Source organism: Neoarthrinium moseri (genome assembly GCF_022829205.1).
Source record: "Neoarthrinium moseri strain CBS 164.80 chromosome Unknown scaffold97_Wmoseri_CBS_16480, whole genome shotgun sequence".
Classification (NCBI taxonomy): domain Eukaryota; kingdom Fungi; phylum Ascomycota; class Sordariomycetes; order Amphisphaeriales; family Apiosporaceae; genus Neoarthrinium; species Neoarthrinium moseri.
In genome coordinates this window covers 14,770-40,546 of record NW_026055211.1, presented here as the reverse complement: position 1 = coordinate 40,546, position 25,777 = coordinate 14,770, and the positions used below count along the sequence as shown (strand labels likewise).

At 48.5% G+C, this 25,777-nt stretch overlaps 8 protein-coding genes across 8 annotated transcripts; 6 read left to right on the top strand and 2 right to left on the bottom strand.

The window, feature by feature from the left end:
• Positions 1-1,253: 1,253 nt before the first annotated feature.
• On the bottom strand, positions 1,254-9,729 carry JN550_012880 (uncharacterized protein; the record flags this gene model as incomplete). The annotated part of the gene is made up of 12 exons (XM_049311404.1): positions 1,254-1,661; positions 1,775-2,197; positions 2,253-2,570; positions 2,620-6,165; positions 6,215-7,184; positions 7,242-7,392; positions 7,449-8,232; positions 8,534-8,583; positions 8,642-8,984; positions 9,036-9,304; positions 9,353-9,497; positions 9,553-9,729. The coding sequence occupies 12 exons, from the start codon at positions 9,727-9,729 to the stop codon at positions 1,254-1,256; spliced, it is 7,584 nt and encodes a 2,527-aa protein (XP_049165141.1).
• A 1,215-nt stretch (positions 9,730-10,944) lies between these two features.
• JN550_012879 (uncharacterized protein) lies at positions 10,945-12,403 on the top strand (the record flags this gene model as incomplete). Its single annotated transcript, XM_049311403.1, has 5 exons — positions 10,945-11,167; positions 11,229-11,248; positions 11,311-11,418; positions 11,477-11,862; positions 11,920-12,403. The coding sequence occupies 5 exons, from the start codon at positions 10,945-10,947 to the stop codon at positions 12,401-12,403; spliced, it is 1,221 nt and encodes a 406-aa protein (XP_049165140.1).
• Positions 12,404-13,245: 842 nt separating this feature from the next.
• Positions 13,246-15,007, top strand: JN550_012878 (uncharacterized protein; the record flags this gene model as incomplete). The annotated part of the gene is made up of 4 exons (XM_049311402.1): positions 13,246-13,308; positions 13,364-13,574; positions 13,621-14,250; positions 14,304-15,007. The coding sequence occupies 4 exons, from the start codon at positions 13,246-13,248 to the stop codon at positions 15,005-15,007; spliced, it is 1,608 nt and encodes a 535-aa protein (XP_049165139.1).
• A 2,762-nt stretch (positions 15,008-17,769) lies between these two features.
• On the top strand, positions 17,770-18,607 carry JN550_012877 (uncharacterized protein; the record flags this gene model as incomplete). The annotated part of the gene is made up of 2 exons (XM_049311401.1): positions 17,770-17,887; positions 17,955-18,607. 2 exons carry the CDS (start codon positions 17,770-17,772, stop codon positions 18,605-18,607), a joined length of 771 nt encoding a protein of 256 aa, XP_049165138.1.
• A 1,435-nt stretch (positions 18,608-20,042) lies between these two features.
• JN550_012876 (uncharacterized protein) lies at positions 20,043-20,585 on the top strand (the record flags this gene model as incomplete). The annotated part of the gene is made up of 4 exons (XM_049311400.1): positions 20,043-20,059; positions 20,122-20,141; positions 20,195-20,405; positions 20,486-20,585. The coding sequence occupies 4 exons, from the start codon at positions 20,043-20,045 to the stop codon at positions 20,583-20,585; spliced, it is 348 nt and encodes a 115-aa protein (XP_049165137.1).
• A 727-nt stretch (positions 20,586-21,312) lies between these two features.
• JN550_012875 (uncharacterized protein) lies at positions 21,313-22,022 on the top strand (the record flags this gene model as incomplete). The annotated part of the gene is made up of 5 exons (XM_049311399.1): positions 21,313-21,329; positions 21,389-21,408; positions 21,461-21,634; positions 21,746-21,854; positions 21,920-22,022. 5 exons carry the CDS (start codon positions 21,313-21,315, stop codon positions 22,020-22,022), a joined length of 423 nt encoding a protein of 140 aa, XP_049165136.1.
• Positions 22,023-22,659: 637 nt separating this feature from the next.
• On the top strand, positions 22,660-23,456 carry JN550_012874 (uncharacterized protein; the record flags this gene model as incomplete). Its single annotated transcript, XM_049311398.1, has 2 exons — positions 22,660-23,086; positions 23,203-23,456. The coding sequence occupies 2 exons, from the start codon at positions 22,660-22,662 to the stop codon at positions 23,454-23,456; spliced, it is 681 nt and encodes a 226-aa protein (XP_049165135.1).
• Positions 23,457-23,824: 368 nt separating this feature from the next.
• On the bottom strand, positions 23,825-25,609 carry JN550_012873 (uncharacterized protein; the record flags this gene model as incomplete). The annotated part of the gene is made up of 4 exons (XM_049311397.1): positions 23,825-24,581; positions 24,638-24,691; positions 24,745-25,468; positions 25,522-25,609. 4 exons carry the CDS (start codon positions 25,607-25,609, stop codon positions 23,825-23,827), a joined length of 1,623 nt encoding a protein of 540 aa, XP_049165134.1.
• Between the last annotated feature and the right edge of the window lie 168 nt (positions 25,610-25,777).

Genomic DNA, 25,777 nt, shown 5'->3' with positions numbered 1-25,777 from the left:
GTGATCATCTAGGCCAATCAGATGGCGATTAACAGCAACCAGGTGTTACATGTAAGCCAATATTATGCGCGGCACGTATAGTATACCTCGAGTGTTACGATTCTACAATTACTTCCTGGTGTGGCTGACCACAAGTATAGCCAATTTAGACCACTTCAGACTTGCATGTCAGCTTACGCCTACTATGCGCAACCCGTCTGGTATGCTTCAAGCGCAATATGAAATCGTCATTTTGCCTGGGTTGCTATCTGAGGGTTCTTAAACTGCACTTTAATAAGGCTTTATCCATTGTCGGTTCACGATATGTGATTGGTCCTAGCTAACATGAAGAAATGCAGTTCAAGTACATTAAATACTCACCATACGGCAATAATCGTTGGGTTACATGTGCCATAACAAGACTTCGTCAATTGTTATGTTTTGAAGCCAAGTCCAGCGTGTCATATAGAATAAATAGGATATTCCAGCTCAATCGGTGTAAAAACACTCTAAGGGGTTAGTGTTAGTGGACCATTGATTGTGTGGCTGATTCGCTGGCTGCATCAGCCCATTTGCATGCAAGTGAAACAGTTTTGCTGGCTCTAAGCGAGATGTTGCAGCTTGAATCATATCATTGACAGCCCTGGCCAGGCAAAGCGGCAGAAATTCGCGTTGCCTGCATTCGTTGGCAGTCAGCCTGCTGTTGATTGTTGTATCTCGTTCTGGACTGGCAAATGTCCCCTTGTACCATCCTAACTACAGCTCTTTCATAAATCTATTTCTGACTATCAAAGCCGTAAGCTCTCGGCTTTGTGCGGAAGGATGGTTTATCAAGTGTTATTGTCTTGAAGAATTTAACGTCACCTACCTGGCACTGACACCAATCTCTCCATACTAACCTGCTTTCTTTTCGTGAATGGTGGCCAAGCCGTGGTTACCTCGGTCTGCTACCAGCCTATTTTCTTATGCTTACCATCATCACATAGAAGCATACAGCGAGATTCCTGCGGTGCGTTGCATGAGTTTCTAATGAATCAAAGAAGACTATCAATCAAAACTTATATTTCAATTGACGGTAATTAGGCAAACTTACTTGAGTCGATTCTATAGGAATGTTCACGATGCATTGCAATGCTCACATACTGCTGTGGAGGAGTCGATTCAAATCGAAGTTCATAGATACACAGATCTTTCCGGGGCCTTTCTTTCCCTTCTACTCTCATCCTTCTTCTCTAATTCCGAACGCTGTCTTGGACGTGGCCCTGCAAATCCAATTAGGCTAGACTCCTATCTACAACCAAACGACCAATACTCTGAATAGCTGTGCCACCCGTAATTTCGAACACAGCAACTTCGGCTTGGAAGGTCTTGCCGATATAATTGCGTAGCTCGACCGCCATCAGTGAGTCGACACCATAACTTGAAAGAGGTTTGCTGGAGTCCACATCATCTGTAGATATTGACAAAGCCCTTCCTAGTTTCGTGGCTAGGGCCGCAATGACAACTGTTATACGCTCTTCGGTGCTAGATGCCTGTTTGAACAACAGGGTTGAATTCTCTTGATCTGGCGCCGATTGATTGGGCAAGAGAGATCCGCTTTTGAATTGTGAAAATCCTGCATACAATGGCTTCTGCATCGTCGGGACAGGGGCAAGTCCTTCAGTAAGTCGATGTGTCGGCAACTATCGTGTACAGAGTCAACAAGTGATCAGGAATGAAGTTATAGGTGTCAAGTCGGGGGGCCTTGACACCCAGCCAAGACACGGTATTGAACTAGAGGTGGCGGAGTACCTACCATGAGACCGATTAATACCTGGCATTCAGCGACCGGAAGCACTGGTAGTCCTGGGTTGCAAAAGACGTCGAGTATTGAGAGGAACTCGGCTGTCTGGATCTGTCGCATGTCCGCGGCATTCTCACGCTGCCTTTTATAAGCTTCATTCTCTGCGATGATGCCAATGTCTTGCATCCATCCAAGGTCCAATGATACAGCTTTGGCGCCACAAGAAGTACGATAGCGAGCCAGTGCGTCTTGAAAGGTGCAGCCTGCGGCATAATTGGACTGCGCGATACCTCCTGTGATGCCGGAAAGTGATGATAGCTGTACAAAAAAGTCGAGTGATTGCGGCAGCAGTTTATGTAGATTCCAAGACGTATAAGCCTTCGACCTGATTGTGAGATTCCATTGCTCGAATTTCATGTTGCTGAAAATGGCGTCCTAATATGTCGATTAGAACATTTCTTGTAACCTGTGTGTGCTAGACGCAACGAACCTGTAATACCATTGCCGCATTGATGCATCCTGATATGGGAGGCATTTTGCTACATTCTTTCAGGGCATTCGATAAAGACTCAGTTGACGATGCATCGCATGTTGGAGCCACAATAGTAACACCCCGAGCGAGGAGTTCAGTCATAACCTCTGAGGCCTCCTTTGATGAACCTCCAGATCTCGAAGGCACAATTAGATACATTGCGCCCTTCTCCACCAGCCACTTCAGGATTTCGCGGCCAAGACCGCCCCATCCGCCAGCTACAAGATAGGATCTGTGTTCGCTCAATCGCCAGTTGCTCTTCTGGGCCGAGTATTTCTGATGAATCGATTAGCAGGAGTCATGTAATAGTAATAAGTGTCCTCACCTGAACCACATCAGAAGGTCGCGGTGAAACGATGATGCGTCCTGTATTCCGTCCACTCTGCATCAATCGGAATGCGTCCTCTATATTCGATGCTGAGAACAAGTTCAGCGGGGTAGGACTACGTATAGCGCCTTTTGTCAAGAGATCTAGCGTTTCCTGCTGCAACTTTGCCAGTAGCTGCTTATTAGACGTGGCGATTTGAGCAAGGTCAATACCTGAAAAAGTAACGTTTTTGGCAAACTGAGCCATCGGTAGTGACGAATTTGCTCCAATGTCGGCTTTACCAATTTCAAGGAATCGTCCTCCCGGGGCAATGCACTCCCATGACGCTATCAGTCCATCCCCCGATAAAGAGTTCAGAACTACATCGACGCCATACCCGTTAGTCATCCGCATGATACCCTGCTTGAACGTTGAGTTTCGGCTGTAAAGTATATGCGTTTCCGGGATGCCGAATTGCTCAACTAGGAGCTGCTTCTTGTCATCAAATCCGACAGTAGCGAACACTTCGACACCAATCATTTTGGCAATCCATACCGCCATTTGCCCAGTACTGCCGGCGGCGGAATGTATCAAAATCTTGTCGTTTTTCTGCAGTCGAGCCACCTTGACCAAGGCGTAGTATGCCGTAATACCAGGCGTCAGAATCGAGGCTGCCTCCTCGAATGACATCGAGTCGGGAATTTTGGTGATCAGAGTCGGCGGTGTCTGTAACAAGGTGCGCATGCTACCAAAATGGGCCAGACATACCCGATCTCCAGGTTGTATAGTAGACTTGCAGGAAGCGCCCACACGTGTCACGATACCAGCACAGTCAGATCCCAGCCCCCACTCATCTCCTTTCAATCTGCCAAGTGCAAAAAACAAGTCTCTGAAGCTCAAGCCCCATGCTTTCGGTTCCACTTCTATCTCACTTGGAGCTAGCGCGAGCCGGAACTCATCGTCCTCGATAAATCGCAAAGTTTCCAGATCACCACGAGCTCCGACGACGAGCTTTGTTGGTGGCCCGGTATGCAAAGGCTCAGTCCTTGCCCGTGGGTAGGTGAGAGATCGCATCCGCTCATCTGTAGAGACATCTTCTACCAGTCTACCAGTCGCTATCAGGCCGTCTCGAACAATATACTCAGACTCTGAACAATTCATGTGGAAGGCGGCTTTGAACACCTGAATTATGTATTCAGTGGCGACCTCCGTGGTGACTCTGCTAGATTCGATGGCAAGCTGAACGATATGTTTCTCAGGTGACTCTGTCGATATAGCTCTTAGGAATCCCTGAATGAAACCATAGAACGAGTAATTCGGGCTGCACAAGTCTGTTGACGTGATCCAAAGCAACTTTTTCGTGCGTGTGACGAGATCGTTGACAGACTGGAATGATTCCTCAGAAAGACATGCCAATAAAGGCGCCTCGATCTCAACCAGACATATAACAATGGTATGCGCATCTAGATTGCGATCCGCTGTCTTTTGGATTGAGGTGACATCTACCTTGTAGTTGTATAGACTGTGCAACCGATGTTGAACATGGGTTGCTAGGTCAACTTGCCCTGTGGATTGTGGATTAATAATGAGCAAGGCCTCCCCATTGGAGGATATGTCTGAGCACAGCTCTATCGCCTTTGACAGCATAATACTTGCTAAGTGGCAACTCTCATCTTCGAAATCTCTAATGGAAACATCAATTCCAGAGAATCCATTCTGCTTCAGTAGCTCATCCCAGATGGGCTCATCAACCGTCGGCGAGAGAACTCTCCACTCGTCTCGGAAAGACCACCATCCGGGAAGCACGCCAAAGGTGAAGTTCATAGCAATGTCTAAATTCTTCGTAATCTCAAGAATAATGAGATAGCCACCGGGGCTAAGAAGCTGCCGGAGGTTCTGAATTGTAACTGTTAGATCTCTTGTTGCATGCAAGACACTTCCAGCAATGATAATGTCGTACTTCGCATCTGTGTCAATGCCTTGATCACCGGCCGGTTGATCGATATCGAAGGCCTTGTAGATCATCCGATCCCCAAATTCCGAAAACTTCACTCGGGCATCTTCGAAGAACACAGGGGAAATGTCGGTATATGTGTATTGGGAAAATCGGACGCCTCCTGAGCTCTTCTCTGACTGCTTCAAGATCGACAAGAGACGAGACGTAACGCCTCCTGTGCCGGCACCAACCTCTAGAAAACGCGAGCATGGATTTTCGTGTGAGATCAGGTGCATAAGCGATCGTAGTCTGTGGTCGCACATCATATCAAAGAAGTCCGCGTAAAATATCTCTGCTAGCTTTGTGTCGAAAGCAATCTGCAAAGGGTCTATGTCTCCACGAAGAATGGAGATCAAATTGCGAGCAACCACAGGGATGAGCCTCCAGGCAGGTCTTAACTCCTCAACATTTCGAAGCTGAAGTTCTAGTGATTCATCACTAAGTTTCTCCAAGGCTGTTGCTGCAGGGGTATGATGAACATAGTGGTCTATCCACCTTAGATATCCCTGCAGAAAGCCTGGCACATTTTGTCGATCCTGCTCAGAAAGCTGCGCATGAGTCCGGTGGATGACCATGTCGAGGACCGAATCAAGATTGATGCGGTATTTTTGCATTGCCGTTTGGTCTGTCATGTAAGTTTGTGCGTCGCAAGCGTACTTCAACCCTGGCTCGTTGAGCAACCCCAGGGCGGGTGCCCACTCAACACGGTGTAGAAGGCAATCCGCTGCATGCTGATCCGGCTTTCTTTCTGCCACAACTCTCATTCTCAGCTTTTTGATTAAACAAAGTGGCGAACCGTTATCAGAAACAACCTGGATTTCTCCTCGGAAACCTCTAGCTTCATCCTCTACTTTGGTCAAGTAGCGGAGTGACGTTGTGTTAGGAGGTTTCCAGCCAGAAGCAGAGAACCAAGCATCAGAGAGGCGATATGGCACATTCGTGGCAGTGTGATCCAGTAGGCCTTTCGAACCAGGTGCTATCATGAGTTGAAACGCTGTGTCAAGAATCACTGGATGCACTATGCTGGAAGTATGATGGTGATCTCCAGATACATCGACGTCAGCGACGGCCGTCTCATGCCCGTCCCATCTGATTTGGTCCAGGAGTCTGAATGATTTCCCATAGTTAATACCATGATCCGAACAATATTTGTAGAAGGCATCTCGCTCCACAGGTTTTGTACAGTCTTGTAATGCAAGCTTCATCTCGTCAGAAATCTTCAAGTTAGCCAGGCGTCTTTCCAAGCCATTGTCAACTTGTTGCGCTGTATCATTGTATTGGATCTGGATCATTGCTTGGAAGCATTTGTGCCACCGATCATTGTAGAATGAGAATATCTTAACATTAGACCAGAGCGCTTCTTTTTCGTATTGATTCATCGTGGGTATCAGATGAACCATGGTTTCTGTTTTCTGTGTTGAACTTTCGCTTAGCATTATTGCTTCAGAGAAGTGGGCGCTTTTGATGTAAAACCCCGAGACTATGCGCTCAGAATGAGACATCTGGTTGACAGCTTCAAGTGCCATCAAAATCATGCCAGCGCCCGGGAAAACAACAGCACCGGATACCTAATACATAGTCAGACACCATTGTTCAGCAGATGTAAAAGATACCCACCACATGGTCGCCAATCCAGGGAGAAGACTCGGTACTCAAGAAGTTTCTCCATCTAGGCTCTAGAGGGTTCCAATCATGGAAACGCCAACCCAGCAACTCGCCTCCCGCTTCTCGAAGCCGGTAATCGCGGCTTAGTCGAGACTCAGCCCAATATCTTTCCGAGCGGTCAAATGGATACTGAGGACAGTCAACCAGAGGTGCAATACCTTTGGGCGGAGTTTGTTCATATCCTATAGGAATCGACACTTGATGCCCCCGGCAAAACAAGTTCCCCAAGAATTCCAACAAAGCTTCGTGTGCAGGCTTGAACCTGTACAGAACTGATGAATATTGTACCTGACGTGTTTGATCCAGATTGTCCTGAATTGGGCGGCGCAGTGCAGAGTGTGGTCCTATTTCAGCAATGTCTGAGACCAATCGGATACCTGACTGTAGTGACGCTGGCTTTGACAAAAGGCAGCTCAGAGCGTCAGAAAATTTGACAGGAGAGACCATATTCTCAACCCAGTAATTAGGGTCAACTAGTGAGCTGGCAGAAATGGCCTCCGCAGTAACAGAAGATATCATGACGGTGTCGATGTTCTTACGCGGCATCCATGATTCCAACGGACCCATCAACCGCAGATAGTCTAGCGTTAGCTCCTCCATGGCTGGCGAATGATAGGCGACACCGGTCTTGAGGATTTGGCAAAATGTACCGTCTCGGTGCAGCTGTTTCATGACAATATTAATCGCTGCTTCATCTCCTGATAACGTGCAATTATAAGCACTGTTAATGCATGCGACATGTACTGAACCTTGTATGCTCGGCTTGAACTTGGAGAGATAATCTGGGACCTGGCTCGCTCTCAAGTTGGCTGATAGCATGGCTCCTCGTCGTAAACCTAAAGCTTGGAGTTTGCCCGCTAATTGGCCTCTGAAGTATGATACCTTGCAAGCTGATTTCAGTGATAAGCTTCCCACCGCATATCTATAGAATGTTAGTTTATCTTTGCTCTTGATATTAACATACTTTTGCTTCACTAACGCAGCTGCAATTTCTCCAGAGGAATGGCCAATGACAGCCATAGGGCAAATGCCAAAGCTGAATAATAAATCGGTCAAAGCAATCTGCAGTGCTGTGGATAGAGGCTGGCTGTATTGAGGTTTGTCGATATTCTTTCCACATTTGATTTCATCTAATGACTTGTCAAAACGGCCGTAAGGAACTATCGTTTCCGCCGCTCATACTCACCAAATATCGACCATGTGCAGCCGAGATTCTGGTAAATACTATCAATGTTCTTGATTGTTTTGCTGAACGTCTGATATTGGAGAAGTTCGTAGCCCATCCTTTCATACTGAGCCCCCTGACCCGTGAAGACCCAGGCCAGTCCCGCTTCGTTAGAGGCCCGAACTGCGATGGCTGGAGATAGGCAATCCTCTTGCTTGTATTTCCTGGCGTCTACAACGGCGAAAGTGCGCCACGGCATGTGACTCCGGCGTTTCGCCAACGTGTATACCAACTCATCAATGATCTTGGGGTTTGATACTAGCTTACTTTGAAGGTAGATGTTGTAACCCTCTGTGACTCTCTTAAGTGCTTTCTTGTTCGGTGCTGTCCAAACAAGGAGCCGAGTAAGAGATACGGGATCTACAGTACTCTTAAGCGATGCTGCTCCGCTCCGGCTGCCTTCGAATTGATGACCCGCGCCGTTTGTCGACAGACCTGTGGTACGAACCGATTGGGGATTCTCTTCGAGCCTGAGACACGTTTCATTTGTTGCAGTGGGTGACAAAGGGATGTGATAGTCTTCGTGCGAATTTTGGATGAATCCTGCCGCCTGGGTCATTGCGTGACTTGCTTCATCAGTTAGGACTGGAGAGGATGTGCAATGATGGCCGTTCAGTTTCTGCATTTGCATATAGCTGCAAGCATCATCTAGGATTATATGAGTATTCGTACCGCCGAAACCGAACGAGTTGACGGAAATACGCCGAACTCCATCTTGAGGCCAGGGGATCCTCCCAGTTGGTATCTGGATTGGTGTTAGATTTGTTCATATCAAAAGTTGGTATTGTTTGCACACCCGAGTATTATGATCGCTTAACATAATGTTTGGGTTAAATTTCTCAAACAATGCGTTCGGAGGAATGACGCCTTTCTCCAAGATCGCTATCGATTTGACAATACTCGCCAACCCACTGCATGCCTCTAAATGGCCAATATTGGACTTGATGGATCCCCTATATTGAGTTTAGTACAGAACCCCACAAAACTGAGATTTGGAGTCCGAACACGTAGAGGGGTTCCACTGCGGAACGCACTGGGCCAAATACCCTTCCAATAGCCTCCAGTTCAACTGGATCGCCAACCGGTGTCCCAGTTCCTGCGACAGCGATTAGCGCTTTCTTATCTACGATATTTATCTCTTTCGATGTCTGTACCGTGGGCTTCGACGTAACGCGTTTGCTCCAAACCAAGACCAGCCTTTTGATACACTTCGCGAATTAGTGCTTCTTGAGAGTTCACGTTTGGTTGCGTCAGGTGCGAAGTTCGTCCATCCTGGTTGGAACCTGTAGAGCGGATAACCGCGCGAATCATGTCGCCGTTCGATATAGCAGCTGATACAGGCTTCAAAACAACTGCCACGACTCCTTCACCCCGAGAATAGCCATTTGCGCGGTAGTCAAAGCTGTAGCAGAGACTATCTGGGGAGAGGAAGTTTTGGTTGGAAAGAAGTATTGAGCTTTCTGGTCCTAGAATCAAGTTGGTTCCGGTCACTAAAGCCTAGAGCCACTATAAGCAACATAAAAGGTGGCATTGACATAATCACCATACCGCAGTTGCGCCGCTATTATGTATAGACTGGCATGCCAAGTCAATCGCTACGAGGCTGCTAGAGCAGGCAGTGTCGACATGTACGCTAGGTCCCAACAGATCGAAATACCAGCTTAGTCTATTGGCAGCTGCTGAGGACGCGCACCCCGTAACAGCCATCCGCGGCATGTCATCTGGATCCTTAGCGAATAATCTTGCATAGTCGTCTAACATAGAGGAGCTGAATACTGCAGTGCGTGATCCGCTTAGGGACTCCAAGGGCAAGCCGGCTTGGACAAGGTTAGTCAATCGATAAGTCAACTTGATAGACCGCTGACCATTTTCAAATGCTCGGTATGAAGCCTCCAGCGCATATCTTTGTTGAGGATCCATCGCGATGGCCTCGTTCCTTGTAATCGAAAAGAACGGAGCATCGAAAATGGCCGGGTCTTGACTCAGAAAATGAGCGCCTCGAGAGCCAAGCTTCAGTAATATTAGTTAATGCTGCGTTGAGGATTGTCCTGGTTTGATAACTAACTTTGTTGCTTGGGTTAAGATTCGCATCATAGAAGGCGCCGACATTGCTGCGATGTTTTGGCCATTCTGACATCATGCTTCTACGATTTTCAAGAATGTCCCAGAATTGAAACTCATCTTCGACCTCTGCAGGAAATCTATAGGATAGACCTACGATTGCAATGTCGTCTTTTGTCATGGTGTTTGTGCTGTCTGTGCAAATTTACAATACGTCGGTGAGAAGTCCCGACAAGGCCGTGACTAAACGTGTAGGTCTATCGAAGGGGCAAGATGACGGAAACATTCGATCCCCTTTGCTTGTTATAATTCTATCAGTACCTAATATATCAAGCCTTGTTTGAATGTACGCGCTGTGAGAGACATGTTGATTTCTGCCTTCCAGCAGTGGGTCTCGACGTGGGTTGAAGATGTAATGACGTTGAGTTGCGCAGCATGTGTCCTGGACCATCGCCACTTGTCGTTGCACTGACGCGAAGTACGTCCTGTCGATGCACCTGTCCAAAACCTCATCTGCATGCAACGCTAATCTCGACCCGTTTGTTGCGGATGCCGCAGACCACTTGCTATCAATGGCTATTGATTTGAACTGGCAATTACTCCGTAGCAAGATACCATATAGGCCGTTAGACCGATTCCTGCACACGAAAGGCACAAAATGGGACACACCCCTGTTTGAGACCGAATAAAAGCGGCGTTCGGTGGCGCTAGTACAAATCGAGCGACAGCCAATATATCGAGCATTCAAAACGTATTCCAATGTAGTGGTACACCTGTGCCGTGTGTCGCACAGCGTGTGTAGCTGTCTCCCCCCATTACTACCCAACCGACAGCCGGATGCACTTCTCGTATGATCCTACCGGATGCACTGTCGAGGAGGATCCAGAGTCTGAAAAGCTACGAAAGACTGCTGGTTTGGCTGCCCATGCTCCATCAAGATTGAACACCATAAAGCCGTTCCAGATCATTTTCGATCGTTCTCGCAGCCCAGCCTTGTACCAAACCAGGTGCAGAGTCTTCTCCGAGATAGGATTCAGCAGGGGCGAGCGGAGGAGTTGGAATCCTGCCAGGCGCCAAGTTCAAGTGCTTTTGCCTTGTATTACCACACTGAAGCACCTATCGCTCCGCCGAGGGCGACGGCCAAGAGGGAGGATTCAAAAATTAGCCCTTAGCGATGTGGTTTTTTCTTCCCACTCTAAGGCCCTATCCAATCCTTTAATTCGCTTACTGCATTCCTTATCTCAGATCATTGTGTTCTCGATTCGTATGCTGTAGGTCAGACCAGACGTGCACCAGCGTTTATAGACCTGTCAGCATGTGCTCAAACCCTTTCTCTCGTCGCAGATAGCACTTTCCTCTTGTTCTCTACCATGACAGTTGTCCTGACCCTCTCACAATGGCTGATTTTTCTAAACTAACGCCTGCTCAGCTGCAGGCAGTGCTCAATGGCCCCGCGCTGAAACCACCTGAGGATGTGACGCCTAATTTTGACAATCCGCCCAACGACAATGCCTTAGCGTATACGGCGTTAAGCGTATGTCTTGCTGTAGCAACAATTACTATGGGAATTCGTTTGTATAGTAGGGTCGTTAAGGTCAGGAAGCTCCGGATCGAAGACTGTAAGTACTACAGCTCCATTGCGCGTTTGGCACTAAACACTGACATTCTCGGGTCAAACAGACCTCGCGTGCATTGGTTTTGTTAGTATACCATCGATTTAATCAATTCGTTTTGGGCTTTCATATTAATCATCGATGGTTAGGTGGCTTATGTGGGGTACTTGACGACTACCTACATGCGGGCGGCTCAGTTCGGAATCTTCGTACATCAATGGAATATCCGCCTCAAGGATATGTCTATAATACTGCTGGTTAGTCAGGTGAACAAAACACAAACTTGGATCCCACGCTGACTTGTCCCGTGTTCAGAGATCACACGTTGCTCAGAACATGTACCCGATCGTGATGATGACCATGAAGACAGCTATTCTGAGAGAGTGGATTCGAATATTTGTCCCTCACGGCCAGCGGAACGCTTTTTTCTGGCTTTGCACAGTCGTGTTGGTGATCAATCTCTTATACTACGCTTCTGCCATTGTTGCTGTCAACCTCACCTGTATTCCCATCCAAGCAACGTGGGATTTCACGGTAAAAGGGAAATGTTTCAACGGCAAAGCCTTAGCATCATCCGGAGTTTCCGTAAATTTGGTCTCCGACGTGATCATATTAGTTCTTCCGCAAAAGACAATCTGGAATCTGAATATGCCGCGACGCAAGAAGATTGGTGTCTCCATCGTTTTTGCTGTTGGACTGTTGTAAGTGTATCGTCTTGTAAAGTAGCTCTTCGCTTATACTGACGAACAGTCAAATAGTGCTTGCATTGCAGCCATTTGCAGGCTTGCAGCTTCAGTGATCTACAGCGAGTCCAGCGATGTAACCTACTACGGGTCTGCGGCCGGGCTCTGGGTCATTGCGGAGATGACTTGCGCCTTCTTAGTCTTCGCCTTGCCTGCTGTCCCCAGAGCTTTTACGGGGGATGGCGTTGCTACGCAGATACTCGTGTCCCTCAGGGCATGGGCGTCCATATCCGGATCACGCAATCAGTCGAGAGACGGGGTCTCCTCATTCCGCTCTGAATCGGGATCTCGCAGGGGAAACTTTTCCAAACTCAATGATCAAGGTATACCTCTCGAAGACCACCCTTCGACTAGATCCAATAGGTCCCAAGAGCAACCCGGAAGTGTTCGTCAAACGACCAAGATTGAACTCAGCAGCTCCCAGTACACCGACGTAGACCGAACAATGGGTCACCAGTTACACCATCCTTGGGAAACAAAGCAACCTCGCACGGCATAGATCCACAATTTATCAGCATTATCTATTAATCGACTAGTCTTTCACTTTGAACACCAAGAATGGTCGGCACTGGGTGAGATATGTATGTATGAGAGACGATCAGTAGCATGGCGCAGACAAGGCCGACCCCGTAATGGTTTTTAACGCTTTTTATTTTTCACCTGTCATCAAAATCATTCTGTTTCAATATTACTTAAGTGGTAGCCTGAGTGAATATAGTTGAAGAACGTTTTATCTGGACCAAGCTTAATCAATTGTGGTCGCAACGCAAATACCATAAGCCGTGGGTGCTTTCTGCGTATTCTCTCCAAGTTCAGCTTCGGATGTAGAGCGAAGAGGCATGCTTAGCTTGATCGACGTGAAGGTGCGTCGGAGCCCAGTGTTGTTGGGTCTATCGTGCGTCCGTTGGTTCGTTGGCTGCATCAGTTTCGTCGACCGGATGCAAGGTAACGGCTTTGTTGGCTCTAATCTATGTGATGCAGCTTCCTGCAAACCGCCGCCCATGTGCATCATGCCCGGACTTTTTGCGCAGCCACTGCAGTTGGTGCTGAATGTAGCAGGGTTGGGCAGGGTACCTTTGGTACAGTGCATCACAAGCCTTGGCTAGGTAAAGCAGCAAGTCATGCCTGCGGGCCGTGGCCCCAACCCTGCTTCGACCAAGCCATCTTGCTATTCTTCCCAACACCGCAAATGACTAGGTCACCCATCATACCTTTACATCGAGATTGCTCAAATTTGAAAGACATTTTGATTCCAGGACAACCGTCAACCCGTTGGCGTCACGCCGCCTCGAAAGGCCCTCGACACCCACGCCACACTGCTTACCTATCATTGGATGAAATATGGCTTTCTTCGACATTCTCAAATGCACCGCATTGTATACGTTCTACTCCGTCACCTTCTTTGTAAGTCGTTTCGAGATCAAATCACGCGTACGGTATTTTCCTGACACTTGAGCAGGCCATCGGCGTCTTCAGCTACCGACTCCTCCTCCATCCTTTGCGAGGATATCCCGGGCCCTTCGTGGCCAAAATTAGTGACGCTCACAATGGCTTTTTCGCCATAAATAAGCGTCTGCATATCGTTACACGAGAAGACCATATTAAATATGGCTCGGTTATGCGTCATGGACCCAACAAGCTCGTTTTCAACACAGTTCAGGCACTTCACGGTATGATCTTTCGTCATTCGACTGCATAATATAGCTAACGGACCAGACATCTATGGCAATGAAAGATTCATCAAGTCCCATATCTACAACGCAACGACACAGACACCTGGCGTTTACAACACGTTCAACGTCATAGATAAGGACGCTCATCGTTCCAAATTGAAAATTGTCGGCAAGGTGGTCAATGAGCGGGGAATGCGATTTTTCGAGCCGACAATGCAAGAGCAAATCAATATATTTCTTAGGACGCTTGGGGAATCTAGCAGTGAGTCCAGCGCCAGTCCAGTCAATATGACAGACAACATCCGGAATTTAGCATGCGACATCATTGGTCTTCTTGCCTTTGGCTATCCGTTGGAACTTCAAACGACGGCGACGAATCATTTCATGGTCAAAGGGATGGCTCTTGCGAACTGGTTAGTGAATACCCGCATGCAGTGGTTTCGAATCCAGCAGTCCAGAATCAACGATCTTCTTATCCTTCTTGACACCGGCGTTCGAGAGCAGTACAAGCGCCTATTGGAGAGAATGATTAAGGGCCGGTTAAGCGAAGATAAGCATATTCGACATGATTTGTACTCGATTGCTTCTGAAGCCAACGAAGACCTGGCCAACCCTGGAGGCAGCATCCGTCTGAGTGATATATGGGCAGAAGCAGCCGCATTCTTCCCAGCAGGTATGCTGACTCTCCGAGATTTGGTTATAATCGATACTAAAATATTTGAACAGGTGCTTTTTCTACGTCGGGAGCTCTTAGTGCCCTCTTTTTCTACTTGGTGCGATATCCGGAATGTTACGATAGATTGGCTTCGGAAATTCGCAGCACTTTCTCCAACAGAGCTGAAATCAAGAGTGGTCCACAACTCTCAAGTTGTCTCTATCTCCGCGCTTGCATCGATGAATCTTTGAGAATCTCGCCTCCGGTGCCGGGAACGCTGTGGCGGGAACGTGCAAGCTCTGATAATGACCCCAGACCAATTATAGTTGAAGGTCATGAGATACCGAAGGGCATACATGTCGGTGTGAACAGCTACGCCCTCCACCACAACGACGCCTACTTCCCCGAGCCATTCAGATTTATGCCTGAACGGTGGCTACCGTCAGAGTCATCGGAGGAGCAGCGAAAGATCATGAACGCCGCTTTTAGCCCTTTCTCAATCGGCTATCGCACATGTGCCGGAAAGTCAATGGCATATCTGGAAAGTAGCCTTGTAATAGCTTTAACACTTTGGTATTTCGATTTTGAAGCTGCCCCTGGAAAGCTCGCCATGGTAGGTGGAGGTACACCAGGAAGTTTAGATGGCAGGGCACATACGAACGAGTACCAGCTGTACGACACCTTTAATGGGGCGCATGATGGGCCATATTTGGTGTTCCGACCCCGCGAAGACTACATCAAAGATTTTCGTCTAAGAGGGCAGGGTTCTTCATAAATAGCTGACGTTAAGAGTCTACTGGTGCTTCCATTGAGACAATATCGGTTGAGGTCAAATGATCCACTATCTATGGAGCCTTCGGGGCTTACTAGCTTTAAATAGGAGTACCATTCCAACAATTGTACATTCTACATCGTCAAATTCCTGCCAAAGAATTTTCTCTATTTCTTCCTTGGTATCGTCGCGATTAAAGAACACTTGGACCCAGTTAAAGAAGTTCAAGCATAGTGTAGCAAGTACAGAGGTGGAGTGTTTGTGTCCAAGTACTGTACAACCAAATAATGTTCCACCATCCGTGAGAAGTTCTTTGTAAATGCTGATTCCATTAAATCTCTCTGGGCCGCCAGGTATACAATGAAACAAGTTGAACATGGAGATTGACTCGAATTGAGCACCACGAAGCGCCTCGGGTATTGGTGCGGTAACGTCTGCAGCCACGCACTGAAGTATGGCATCAGGAAATTGCAGCAGTATACGATTCTTGGCCTCCTTCAGACAATTGACATTGAGGTCAAGCAAAGTCAATTTGGCCACCCCAGAACCTGATTTGTGGTGGTGTAGCGCAGCAGCGGGGAAGTAGCCGTCTGCCACGCCACAGTCGAGATGCCTGTCAGTGAAATTTTGAATAAAAAATGGAAGCAGAACTGATTGGACGGGGCAAAGCCACACATATCTCAAATTGAATTGCAGTACCAGATACTGGTACGCAGGGGAAAAGACGAGTCCTGTGTAAATAGCTGTGCGGAGCGGAAGTCGTTGAGGCTGTTTCGCCGCCATCATCTCAGTCAGAACACTACCGATGTTGACTATGAGTAGTCATACTTAGCTCGTTTCACTTCCGCAAGACCTATATAAAAGTTGGAAGTGACACCAGTGCAGATCTGCTTTGTACGGTGTACCTAGGTAGTATCAGAACTCTCCCTTGCATGCATTGATGGACACGACTCAAGACTGTGTCCCTCTCCGATGCGTTACAACGCCTATCAGAGGTGCAGTATTTGGCCCGGGAAAGGGGAAACCAGACTAGCTCCGAAGAGACAGGGGAAAGAATAGGGAGGCTATTGGAGCAGACACTAGATTCTACCCTAGTGATCAACAGGAATAAATTGGTGTGCCTCTTCATTTGAGTACATGATAATCATATCGTAATGTGTATGATAAGCATGCATCAAACTGAAATTGTCAGTCGGGTGCGCTTCCGAAGATGCCTTCTCCGGCCTTGCTGCCGACGCTGCATGGCATGGGGCAGTGACCGGTCATGGACATCGCTTATGGATCTCGTCTTCTACGAATAATGCATGTGCAAGTCGTATTGAGACCAATTGTAGACCATGAAATCCGACGAAGGATCAGAGGCTGCGTCGCAAGGTTGTATCAAGAGGGAATATGCGACCTTCACAATTGCACATCCCTCAAAGTGCATACAGAGGTTTCGTAACCAGACTAGCGTGCTTAGCACGATCGAGCGGTAGGCGCGGGTGTGCCTGGGGGCGGCAAGATGGAGTTGCGGCGCCACCCGCCCGCAGGCACTTTTGCTAGCGAGGTAACGTTGGTTGGCAAGGCACATTCACCGCTAGACTTGGGTGAGCCGACTCACTGGGCCCCAGAAACTGGCGGTGCTGCTGTTTAGTGTTGCCGTGCGAGAGTCATGGGTTGGGCTCAAGAAAAGCCAAGATATGGTGGGAGGTCTAGGCTCGCCAATTTGCGCAGCAATTCGTTCAAAATCCATAGCAAGTCCTATTAAGCATACGGGTAACAACCACCTAAACGACGACACAACGAAGCCTAGTCAGTACAGTTCTGCGTGCCTCCAAACTGCAACATAGCTATCAACTTCGACAACATGGAATCCGCAGAGACGATCCCCTCATGGATGACAAGTGTTGCTTACATGATTCCCCTATTTGTAAGTATGTCTATTGTGATTGGAACAGGTAGGCATTGACAACGGTGCTTTTAGTACACATTGATATGCTGTTATAAAATTTTCACGCATCCACTAAGGAGCTACCCAGGACCGTGGCTTGCTAAAATTTCAGACTGTTATGGAGGATTCTTTGCGTTCAAGAAGATTCTCCATCTCAGAACTCACCAGGATCATATGCAATACGGTACTACTTTGCCATCGTCCTAGCAGCGTGACTCAACTGATATGTGAGCCAGGCTCAGTTGTGAGACAAGGGCCAAACAAATTGGTATTCAATTCCGTGACAGCTTTACATGGTATATATATGTGCCCATCGCTTGTGTTGATAGTCTAACCGTGATCAGATATATATGAGAACAATAGGATTACCAAGGATCGTGGATATCTGGCCTTCCAAACAGCTCCTGACACGTACAACATATTCAATGTGCTTGATTATGACCTGCACCGAAGCAAGCGCAAGCTCATTGGCCAGGTAGTCAACGACCGATCCATGCGGACATTCGAACCAACGATGGCAGAGCAGGTCGATATATTCAATCAGCAGTTGTTCTCCTCTTGCAATATTGATGGACTCGATCCTGAGCCTGTAAACATGACTCAGAGATGCAAACGTTTGGGGATGGATGTCATAGGACATATGGCATTTGGTTATCCACTGAGCCTCCAGACTAGCCCTATCAATCGAGCCATACTGGACGCAGTAGAACTTGCGAATTTTCAGTTCAACATTTTTATGCAGTTCCCTCTTCTTCTGAAGCTTAAACTACATTTTTTACTGGCACATTTTTCTATCTCAACCTTGGGTAATTATTGGCGTATTCTAAAAGAAATGATCAAGCATCGACTGGCCGAACCGAGGTCGGCCAAGCATGATTTGTACTCATTTGCGGCAGATCAGCTCAGCCAAGAAGATATTTGGTCAGAAGCAGCAGTATTCCTGATTGGAGGTTGGTCTACAATCCAAAGCCACATCAGAACCAAACGGTCCCAGGGCAGACGGCTAATACAGCGTAGGAGGCGACACAGTGGCTACAGCCATGACGGCTCTTTTCTTTTATATGGCACGCAACCGAGAATGCTACCGTAAGCTGGCCGAAGAAATAAGATCCAGCTTCAAAATGAGGACACAGATAAAAGGTGGAGCTAAGCTCACGAGCTGCAAGTACCTGCGGGCATGTATTGACGAATGCTTGAGAATGTCACCACCGCTGGCGTCAACTCTCTGGAGGGAGCAGAGATCACAGGACAGTGGAAACATTGTCGTCGATGGCCACATGATTCCGCGAGGTACAAGGGTTGGCGTCAACACTTACTCTCTTCATCACAATCCAACTTACTTCCCCGAGCCCTTCAAATTCTGGCCTGAAAGATGGCTAGCATCTCGTGACGAGAACAGAACTAGCCGAGAAGCATTCGCCCCCTTTTCGACTGGGTCTCGTGGTTGCGCGGGAAAGGCGATGGCTTATCTCGAGATAAGTCTTGTCATGGCTACAACTCTGTGGGATTTTGATTTTGAGGAGGCGCCAGTCAAGGGTGCTATGGAAGGTGGAATTTATCAACGGTTCAGCTATCAGACGTCACCCGAGTTTCAGCTGCATGACGTATTTGTCTCCTCTCATGACGGCCCATACTTAATTTTCCGGCCACGCACTCATTCTGTTACATGAACTTGATTGGTTGTCATACACCATAAAACGATAACACCTCCAAGTTTGTGTGTATAAGAGGCTTCTACAGTCGATTTAGATGTCAGCATTTCGACCTATAGACTTGTCAGGGTATGCAGTCATATTGCGTACTAACTCTGTGACGTGAAATCCTCATAAGAGAGTTGTGGTATGGTTGACTTTTATAATGAAGGCTTACGTGATTGAAAAGTCCCATTGCTAATTCCACACAAACATCACGCCCTCAACATTTATGCGTCATTTTTAAACATACAGGACCGCACCCATTTTCTCGTGTCCGCTACAGGCCCGACAATTGTCCATCATAAATAGTTGTATGGCTAGAACGTGTATGGATGTGGTTAGATGTTTCGCTCTCATACTATACGCAGAGACGGCAATATAAACAGGAGTACAATAGTCGCGGGGTGAAAGTCTAAAGTAGAGTATAGAATAGGTTGCTCAGGTTTGAAGGACCCAGCGGCTTTTGAATGTGATGCACAGTAAAATGGCAACGTGCACAGCAGTTCTTTAGACCACCCCAACCAGGATGGCATTGTGTACCTACACAACATTGACAGTTGTGCATCGCCGTAGAATATGGGCAGATAAGGCTGAATGCAGCCTATATAGCGTACGCAATTCATGTCTCTTACATCACACACCCTTGATTAAACCATACGTGAGTGCACACTATGCTAACTTTGCGCCAACCAGGCAGGCCTTGCGCCTTTAGAGTGTCTCATGGCGTGGTTTGAAAACTTTATGATGACCTTAATAAGTAGTGGTCACAATTCTTAGTGGCTTATGATCAGCTGGGTAGAGAGTCTCATGACATAAAGTAGCATGAGCAGGTAAAATGAGTAGCAATGATTTAAGGGCTGGGTCGGCTTGAATCGGCTACTTAAAACAACGAATCCTCATGGGCCATGCATCCTTATATAGAGATACGCGTAAACCTTACGCCCCTAACCACTTGTTCAGTTGTCATTAATAAAGGCAATAGCAGTAGTCTTTACATATATATGATGGCGGATGGAAGGAACTTGGCACTTGCACCAGTTTTCCCACATTTATAAAAGCTTTTGTAGGCAAAACAATTTAATAACTCTAATAGGTGTTCCACCTAACATAGCCCGATTGACTTTATGGTAAAGACTATGGGACATTTGGATGGAACGCACAATCATTGTTGACAAATGAATAGTAAAACCGCCAATTTGGATACCTCAGGACAATCAACTCGCAAATTTCACGAGAACAATAGGTCACCCCAACAACATAAATATGATATCAGCCCAACTTTAAATTGAAAAACTCCTCCCCTCACTAGGTTTATCTAACCAACCTGAAGCTTGTTTGAAAGTTGATGATCTGTTCTCACCTAATATCCCAACCATCGCAATCATACACAAGTTGAGACCATACAGTCGGCATGACCGAAGGTAAGAAGTAAGTCTCTCCAACCGATTATGTTATTAAACCGTTCGCTAATGCACTTTTTAATAATTCAGGATCTTTGCCTTCGACGGCGGTAAGCCGCTACACACTATGAGACTTGGCCTCTCACTGACCTGATACCGACAGACTGGTGCGCCAGCACTGCGCTTATTACACAGTCCCAAATTCTGGTAGAGGCCAGAACACGAGAAGGATTTCCCCTACAAGAACAGCTCCGTGAAGCAGAACGACTACGACGTGGCTACAGCCATGGTACCATAGCATGGTACTGGGCCAATTGCTTGGTCCTCACCATCAATGGTACATCGCCGGCATTTTTTGGTCCTTGGCCAAGAACGTCAGTTGATATGAACTGACAGTGAATAGACAGGATGCGCGGAAGTAAACTATGATTTCTACTCTCTAAGTAGATCATAGCTGGATGGCATGGCACGCCCTACAGTTTGGACTCATCTGGTGGACAGGAGTGACGTTGGAGAGGCGGAGGAAGACGGTCAACATGGAGACAGACATCTGACTCGCATAGAAGTAGCTACTTCTAGGTATGTCCTCTTGTGTTGCAAAACATTCATGCAGAGTGGCTTAATCGTGATCTCCATTTTCTAAATCGTGTGGCCTCACACGCGGAGAGCCCGTGGCAACAACTCCAAATGTTGCGATTGGCCTCGGAGTCGACATAGTTGATGGTATAATGTTTACGCGTAGGACTCCGAGGATACTGCAGTCATAAGCACGCAGGCACGACGTGCCACAAGCCATCCTTGACCAATGATAAGTTCTGGACAGGAAAGCTTGTCAAGTGAATACTATCTTGCCTCGGCGTCAAAGGGGGAAATAGCGAGGGTAATAAACATTATGCGGAGACTGATGCATTTTCACGAGAAACTCTCCTACCATGCACTGTTAATGATAACAACGCGTTTTCTTGAACCAGCAAAATCAAACTATGCCAAAAATTGTGCGTCAATGGCACAGAGCCCGCACAATCATCAATGACGAGAAAGTGGATTGTAAAACACCTAATGTGAAAACCTAAGGACAATCAATTAGTGAACTTCGTGGGACAATTGGTCAACGCGAGCTACATAAGAGATGATTTCTGGCCCGCACTAGATTGAAAAATCTTCTCTCTTTAATAATGCTTTCGCAAATAGGAAACCCTCTTCCTCTAGCCAGGCCACATCCTTACTTGGGATACGAACCAACACGAACCTGACACAACCCTAGAAGAGGATTCTAGCGAGATGGCAAACGACCACTCGTAAGAGACTTCACCAATCCTCTTTGTGAATCCCTTACTAATGTTACTTTCTTAATTAGGATCTTCGTCTTTGATAGAGGTAGGTAATCCCTTACAATAGATCTAGTACATCGCTGACCTGAAACCGGTAGACTGGTGCTCCAACACTGCGCTGGTGATACAGTGCCAGATTCTCGTGGAGAAGAGACTTCAGGAGGGCCATTCTATAATAGAGCAACTTCGTGCAGCCGAAGGGCTTCGTGATGGTCTTAACCGTGAGACCATCGCGTGGTACTGGGCTAAGTGCTTGGTAATCACCATCCAAAGTAGGTAATCCTTTTCTTGTGCCCGACCAAACTGTGGTTGGCATGAGCTTATAATCAGCAGGTAGATTCATTGGAAGCAAGCTGTGAAACGTTTCACTGTGAAAGCCATAGCTGAACGGGATACCATGCAATTTGAGGGAGCACACTTCTGGACAGGAGTGGCGACCAACTTTAGAACTCCAGTAGACAAGGCAGCCGGTGGAACCCAGCCCCAAGCAATGTAGGAAGGTTATGCATACAGTGAAAGGCAGTCATGGGTCCAAAGACTTCGCTGAACGAGCTTAGCATTGCAACGTACACCTTGACCACTCACTCTGACATAACGGCAAGAACTCAGGAGACTTGCAGCCCCGTACAAATGGCAGTAGAGCGTGCACCACAAGAGTAATTTAGAGTGATTCATAACTCGAGGGGAATGTCCCGCAGTTTTAGATCAAAGGCAATGACTCCGCAAGAGTCCCGAGCGCCATATAGTACATGGCAGTGCTAGACAGGCCCATCGTATTCTTCTGTCTCAAGGCAGAGGAGCAAGTTGCTCGACTTTTTGAGACCGAGGCAGCAGACAACCCGAGAAGAGAAGCTGAGATTAGAGAGCGTGTGGAAACCACAGCACACAAGCCCAGCCGTTTGTAATGTGTCGTGATTAGCAGCTTGTGGTCACACATACGGTATTGATTGTCTAATGCCTACGCGTAGAACCATTAGAATACTGCAGCCATAACCACTCACGCATGAGGCATGGCAAGCGATCTCTAAGATTTGATACAGAGACTGATGCATTTACTTCAGAATAGGCATCGCACCCTGCAGCATAGTAAAATTGTATAGCGAGGTATCAACAAAAGCGTAACTGTATAATGCTGATGCAAAAGTCAAAAAATTATGGGGGGAAAGGGGGTTCACGCAGGGGAAGACTGGACTATCAGTAGCGCGCACGGACCCGAGTGACGAGTGTGGGGGATGGCAGTCTGGCACATCCATGGATGGTGGGGGCGAACCCGGCGACGGCGGACCACGGCGCATCCATGTCCATCCATCACCGTGGCCTCGTCAGACCATTATTTCTGATATCTCATCTCATTTACCCGATCCCCGGCCTCCACAAACCCGATACTTCGAGCCCTCAGACCTTCCTCTGGACTTGCAACTGCTTCTCACCTCTTGGAATCACCCACGGAAAGAGGTACGCTACCCTGCCGCCCGCCATGGCCCAATCGACCGCCCACCGCCGGCTGCTCATGGAGTATCGCGCCCTGACCAACAACCCCCCGGACGGCATCACCGCCGGCCCCGTGTCCGAGGACGACATGCTGCAGTGGGAGGCGCTGATCGAGGGCCCCGAGGGCACGCCGTTCGAGGGCGGCGTCTTCCCCGCCGAGCTCAAGTTCCCCAAGGACTACCCGCTGTCGCCGCCGAGCATGAAGTTCCTGGGCGAGATCTTCCACCCGAATGGTGAGTACCATCGTGCTCTTCGTACTATTCTCTATCGCCTGAGGAGGCGGGAATCCAGTTGAGGGCTTCGAAATGGAAGGGAAACCACATACTGATCCGGGGTTCTTCTTATCTAGTATACCCCAGCGGCCTGGTCTGCATCTCGATCCTGCACCCGGCCGGCGACGACCCGAACCACTACGAGCAGGCCTCGGAGCGGTGGAGCCCCATCCAGTCGGTCGAGAAGATCCTGATCTCGGTTATGAGCATGCTGGCGGAGCCGAACGACGAGAGCCCGGCCAACGTCGAGGCCGCCAAGATGTGGCGCGAGCGCCGGCCCGAGTACGAGAAGAAGGTGCGCGACAGTGTGCGTAGGATGCTGGGGCTGTGAAAGGCGGAAATGGGGGAGTCACGCTTGCGATGTTCGGAACGTTATCAAGAGCAAGGGGTCGAGCTCGATACGGTGCTACATGTTACGTCCACACAGAGCTTGTGCCGATCGGTTGCAAGGAGCGGCATTCATCGAGCCAAGCACATTGGTCACGCAAACAGGGGACATGATTACGGTTATGATTCCTGACATTGGACATGATGGTGGAACGCAGAAAGGGGTATATATTCATTCATGACATTTATCAGATGCATAGCAAGGCGTTCAATGGTTCTAGACCATCATCTCAACTGTCCTTTACTTCATATCTCGCCAGTCTTCTTTGCCTGGCTCATCTGACGCCTGTCTCAGTGTGCACCAAATACCGTCTAGGCGGCACCACCAAGCACACCACCCCGTCCATTCTCGGCCTCGCTAGGAGAGCTGGTCTCGTACTCGCCGTGGTGGGTGTGCGCCTTGGCCTCGTCTGTCTCCTCGTAGGCGATAAGCAACTCGCCGTTCTTGCCGTAGCGTCGGGGCTCCTCGCGGGCCACCTTGACGACGCTGAACCAGCCCTTGGCGCCGGGCGCCTTGTGGAAGATGGTGTCCATCTCCTCGAGCGATCGGTATGCAGTCTCAGGGTAGAAGAAGTAGACGCAGGGGACCATGAAGGCATTGATGACGGCAAAGATGGTGTATGTGTGGTTCTTGATGGAGTTGAAGGCGACGGGTGTGATCATGACGACCAGGAAGTTGAAGATCCAGTTGCTCGACGTCGACAGGGCGTTGGCGGGGGCGCGGATCCTCAGCGGCACGATCTCGGCCGGGTACAGCCAGGTCATGCCCAGCCATCCGACGGCAAAGAAGGTGTTGAACACAAAGAGGAACACGATGGCGGCAACCTGGCAGGCAGAGTTGTCTGGCGCAGAGTTGACGCCCGCGAGGACAGCCATCGTCGCAGCCTGGCCCACGGCACCAAACAACATGAGCTTGCGGCGGCCGACGCGCTCGACAAGGAAGACCGCCGGCCAGGATGCGAGGAAATATTCCGTTCCGTTCAGCGCTGCCAAAAGTCTCGACATGAAGCTGGACATTCCCAGGCCCGCGTAGATGACAGGTGCATAGTACGTGATGAGGTTGATTCCGCTATAGGACCAGGTCAGCTTTTGCCTTTCTCGCTACCAAACTCAGTTTGTACTAACCTAATCTGCTGGAACATCTGATTGGTGAATCCAAGAACAGTGCGGTGGAAGTTTCTATGTCATGATTAGCCTCTTATCCCTCGCTGTATATCTGTGGGGAAACAAACCTGTCCTTGCCACTGGTGAAGAGATCACTGAACGTTCCCTTGCTCATCTCAATGACGGTGTCCTTGATAGCGATGAATTCGTTGTTGACTTCCTTGGAATTGACCTCTTGGTCAGCGAGGGCAGCGAGGACCTCGCGGGCCTCGTCCTCCCTGCCCTTGAGAATCAGCCAACGCGGAGACTCGGGCAGACCCCAGATGAAAGCCAGTATGAAAATGCAGAAGACAATCTGGAAGGCCAAGGGAGTCCTCCACGCAACGCTGCCATCGGCAAAGCTGAAGCCCAGATCGATCCAATACGAGATCATGATACCGCAGGTGATGAGGGCGCCCTCGATCATGACAAGCTTTCCTCGCTTGTGCGCTCGAGACGTCTCGGATTGCCACGTGGGGATTGTCGACGTGTTGCCGCCGTTGCCCAGACCGGTGATAATTCGACCGACAATCAGGTGAGGAAGTGTTGTAGCAGAAGCTTGGAGGATGGCCCCGACGATCATGATGCTCGTGCCGAGGATGATCATGTTCTTTCGACCAAGAGGGTTACTGATGAAGATGCTAATCACAGCACCGAGGAAACATCCCAGGTTGTACGAGGCCACGGCAATGCCTTGGGTCTCTGATCGGAGAGACTTCAGAGAATCCGAAATGCCGTCCTCTTCTGGGTTGATGTCGGGGAAGTCGCCCAGGAACTGGCTCATGGTCAGGATACCTCCCATGACACCCTGATCTGTTACTGTGTCAGTCGTGACGGTTCTTCTTGACCACCATAGGGGTGCGTACCGTATCCGAACAGAAGGAAGTCGCATCCCGCAATAATACCAACGGCATAGTTGAGCGACTTGCCCCTCAGGCCGAAGTATCGCTTCATGGTGGCGGCGGTGGCAGATCAGCTTATGGAAAAGGATGAGATGAATCGGTCATCAGGCGTCCCTATGCTCACGAAATCAATCTAGCGTTGCCTCATAAGGTAGAATACCAGATGAGGAAAAGAGACGGGATGGAGATCAGCCCACAAGCGGCGCGCCCGAGAGGGACA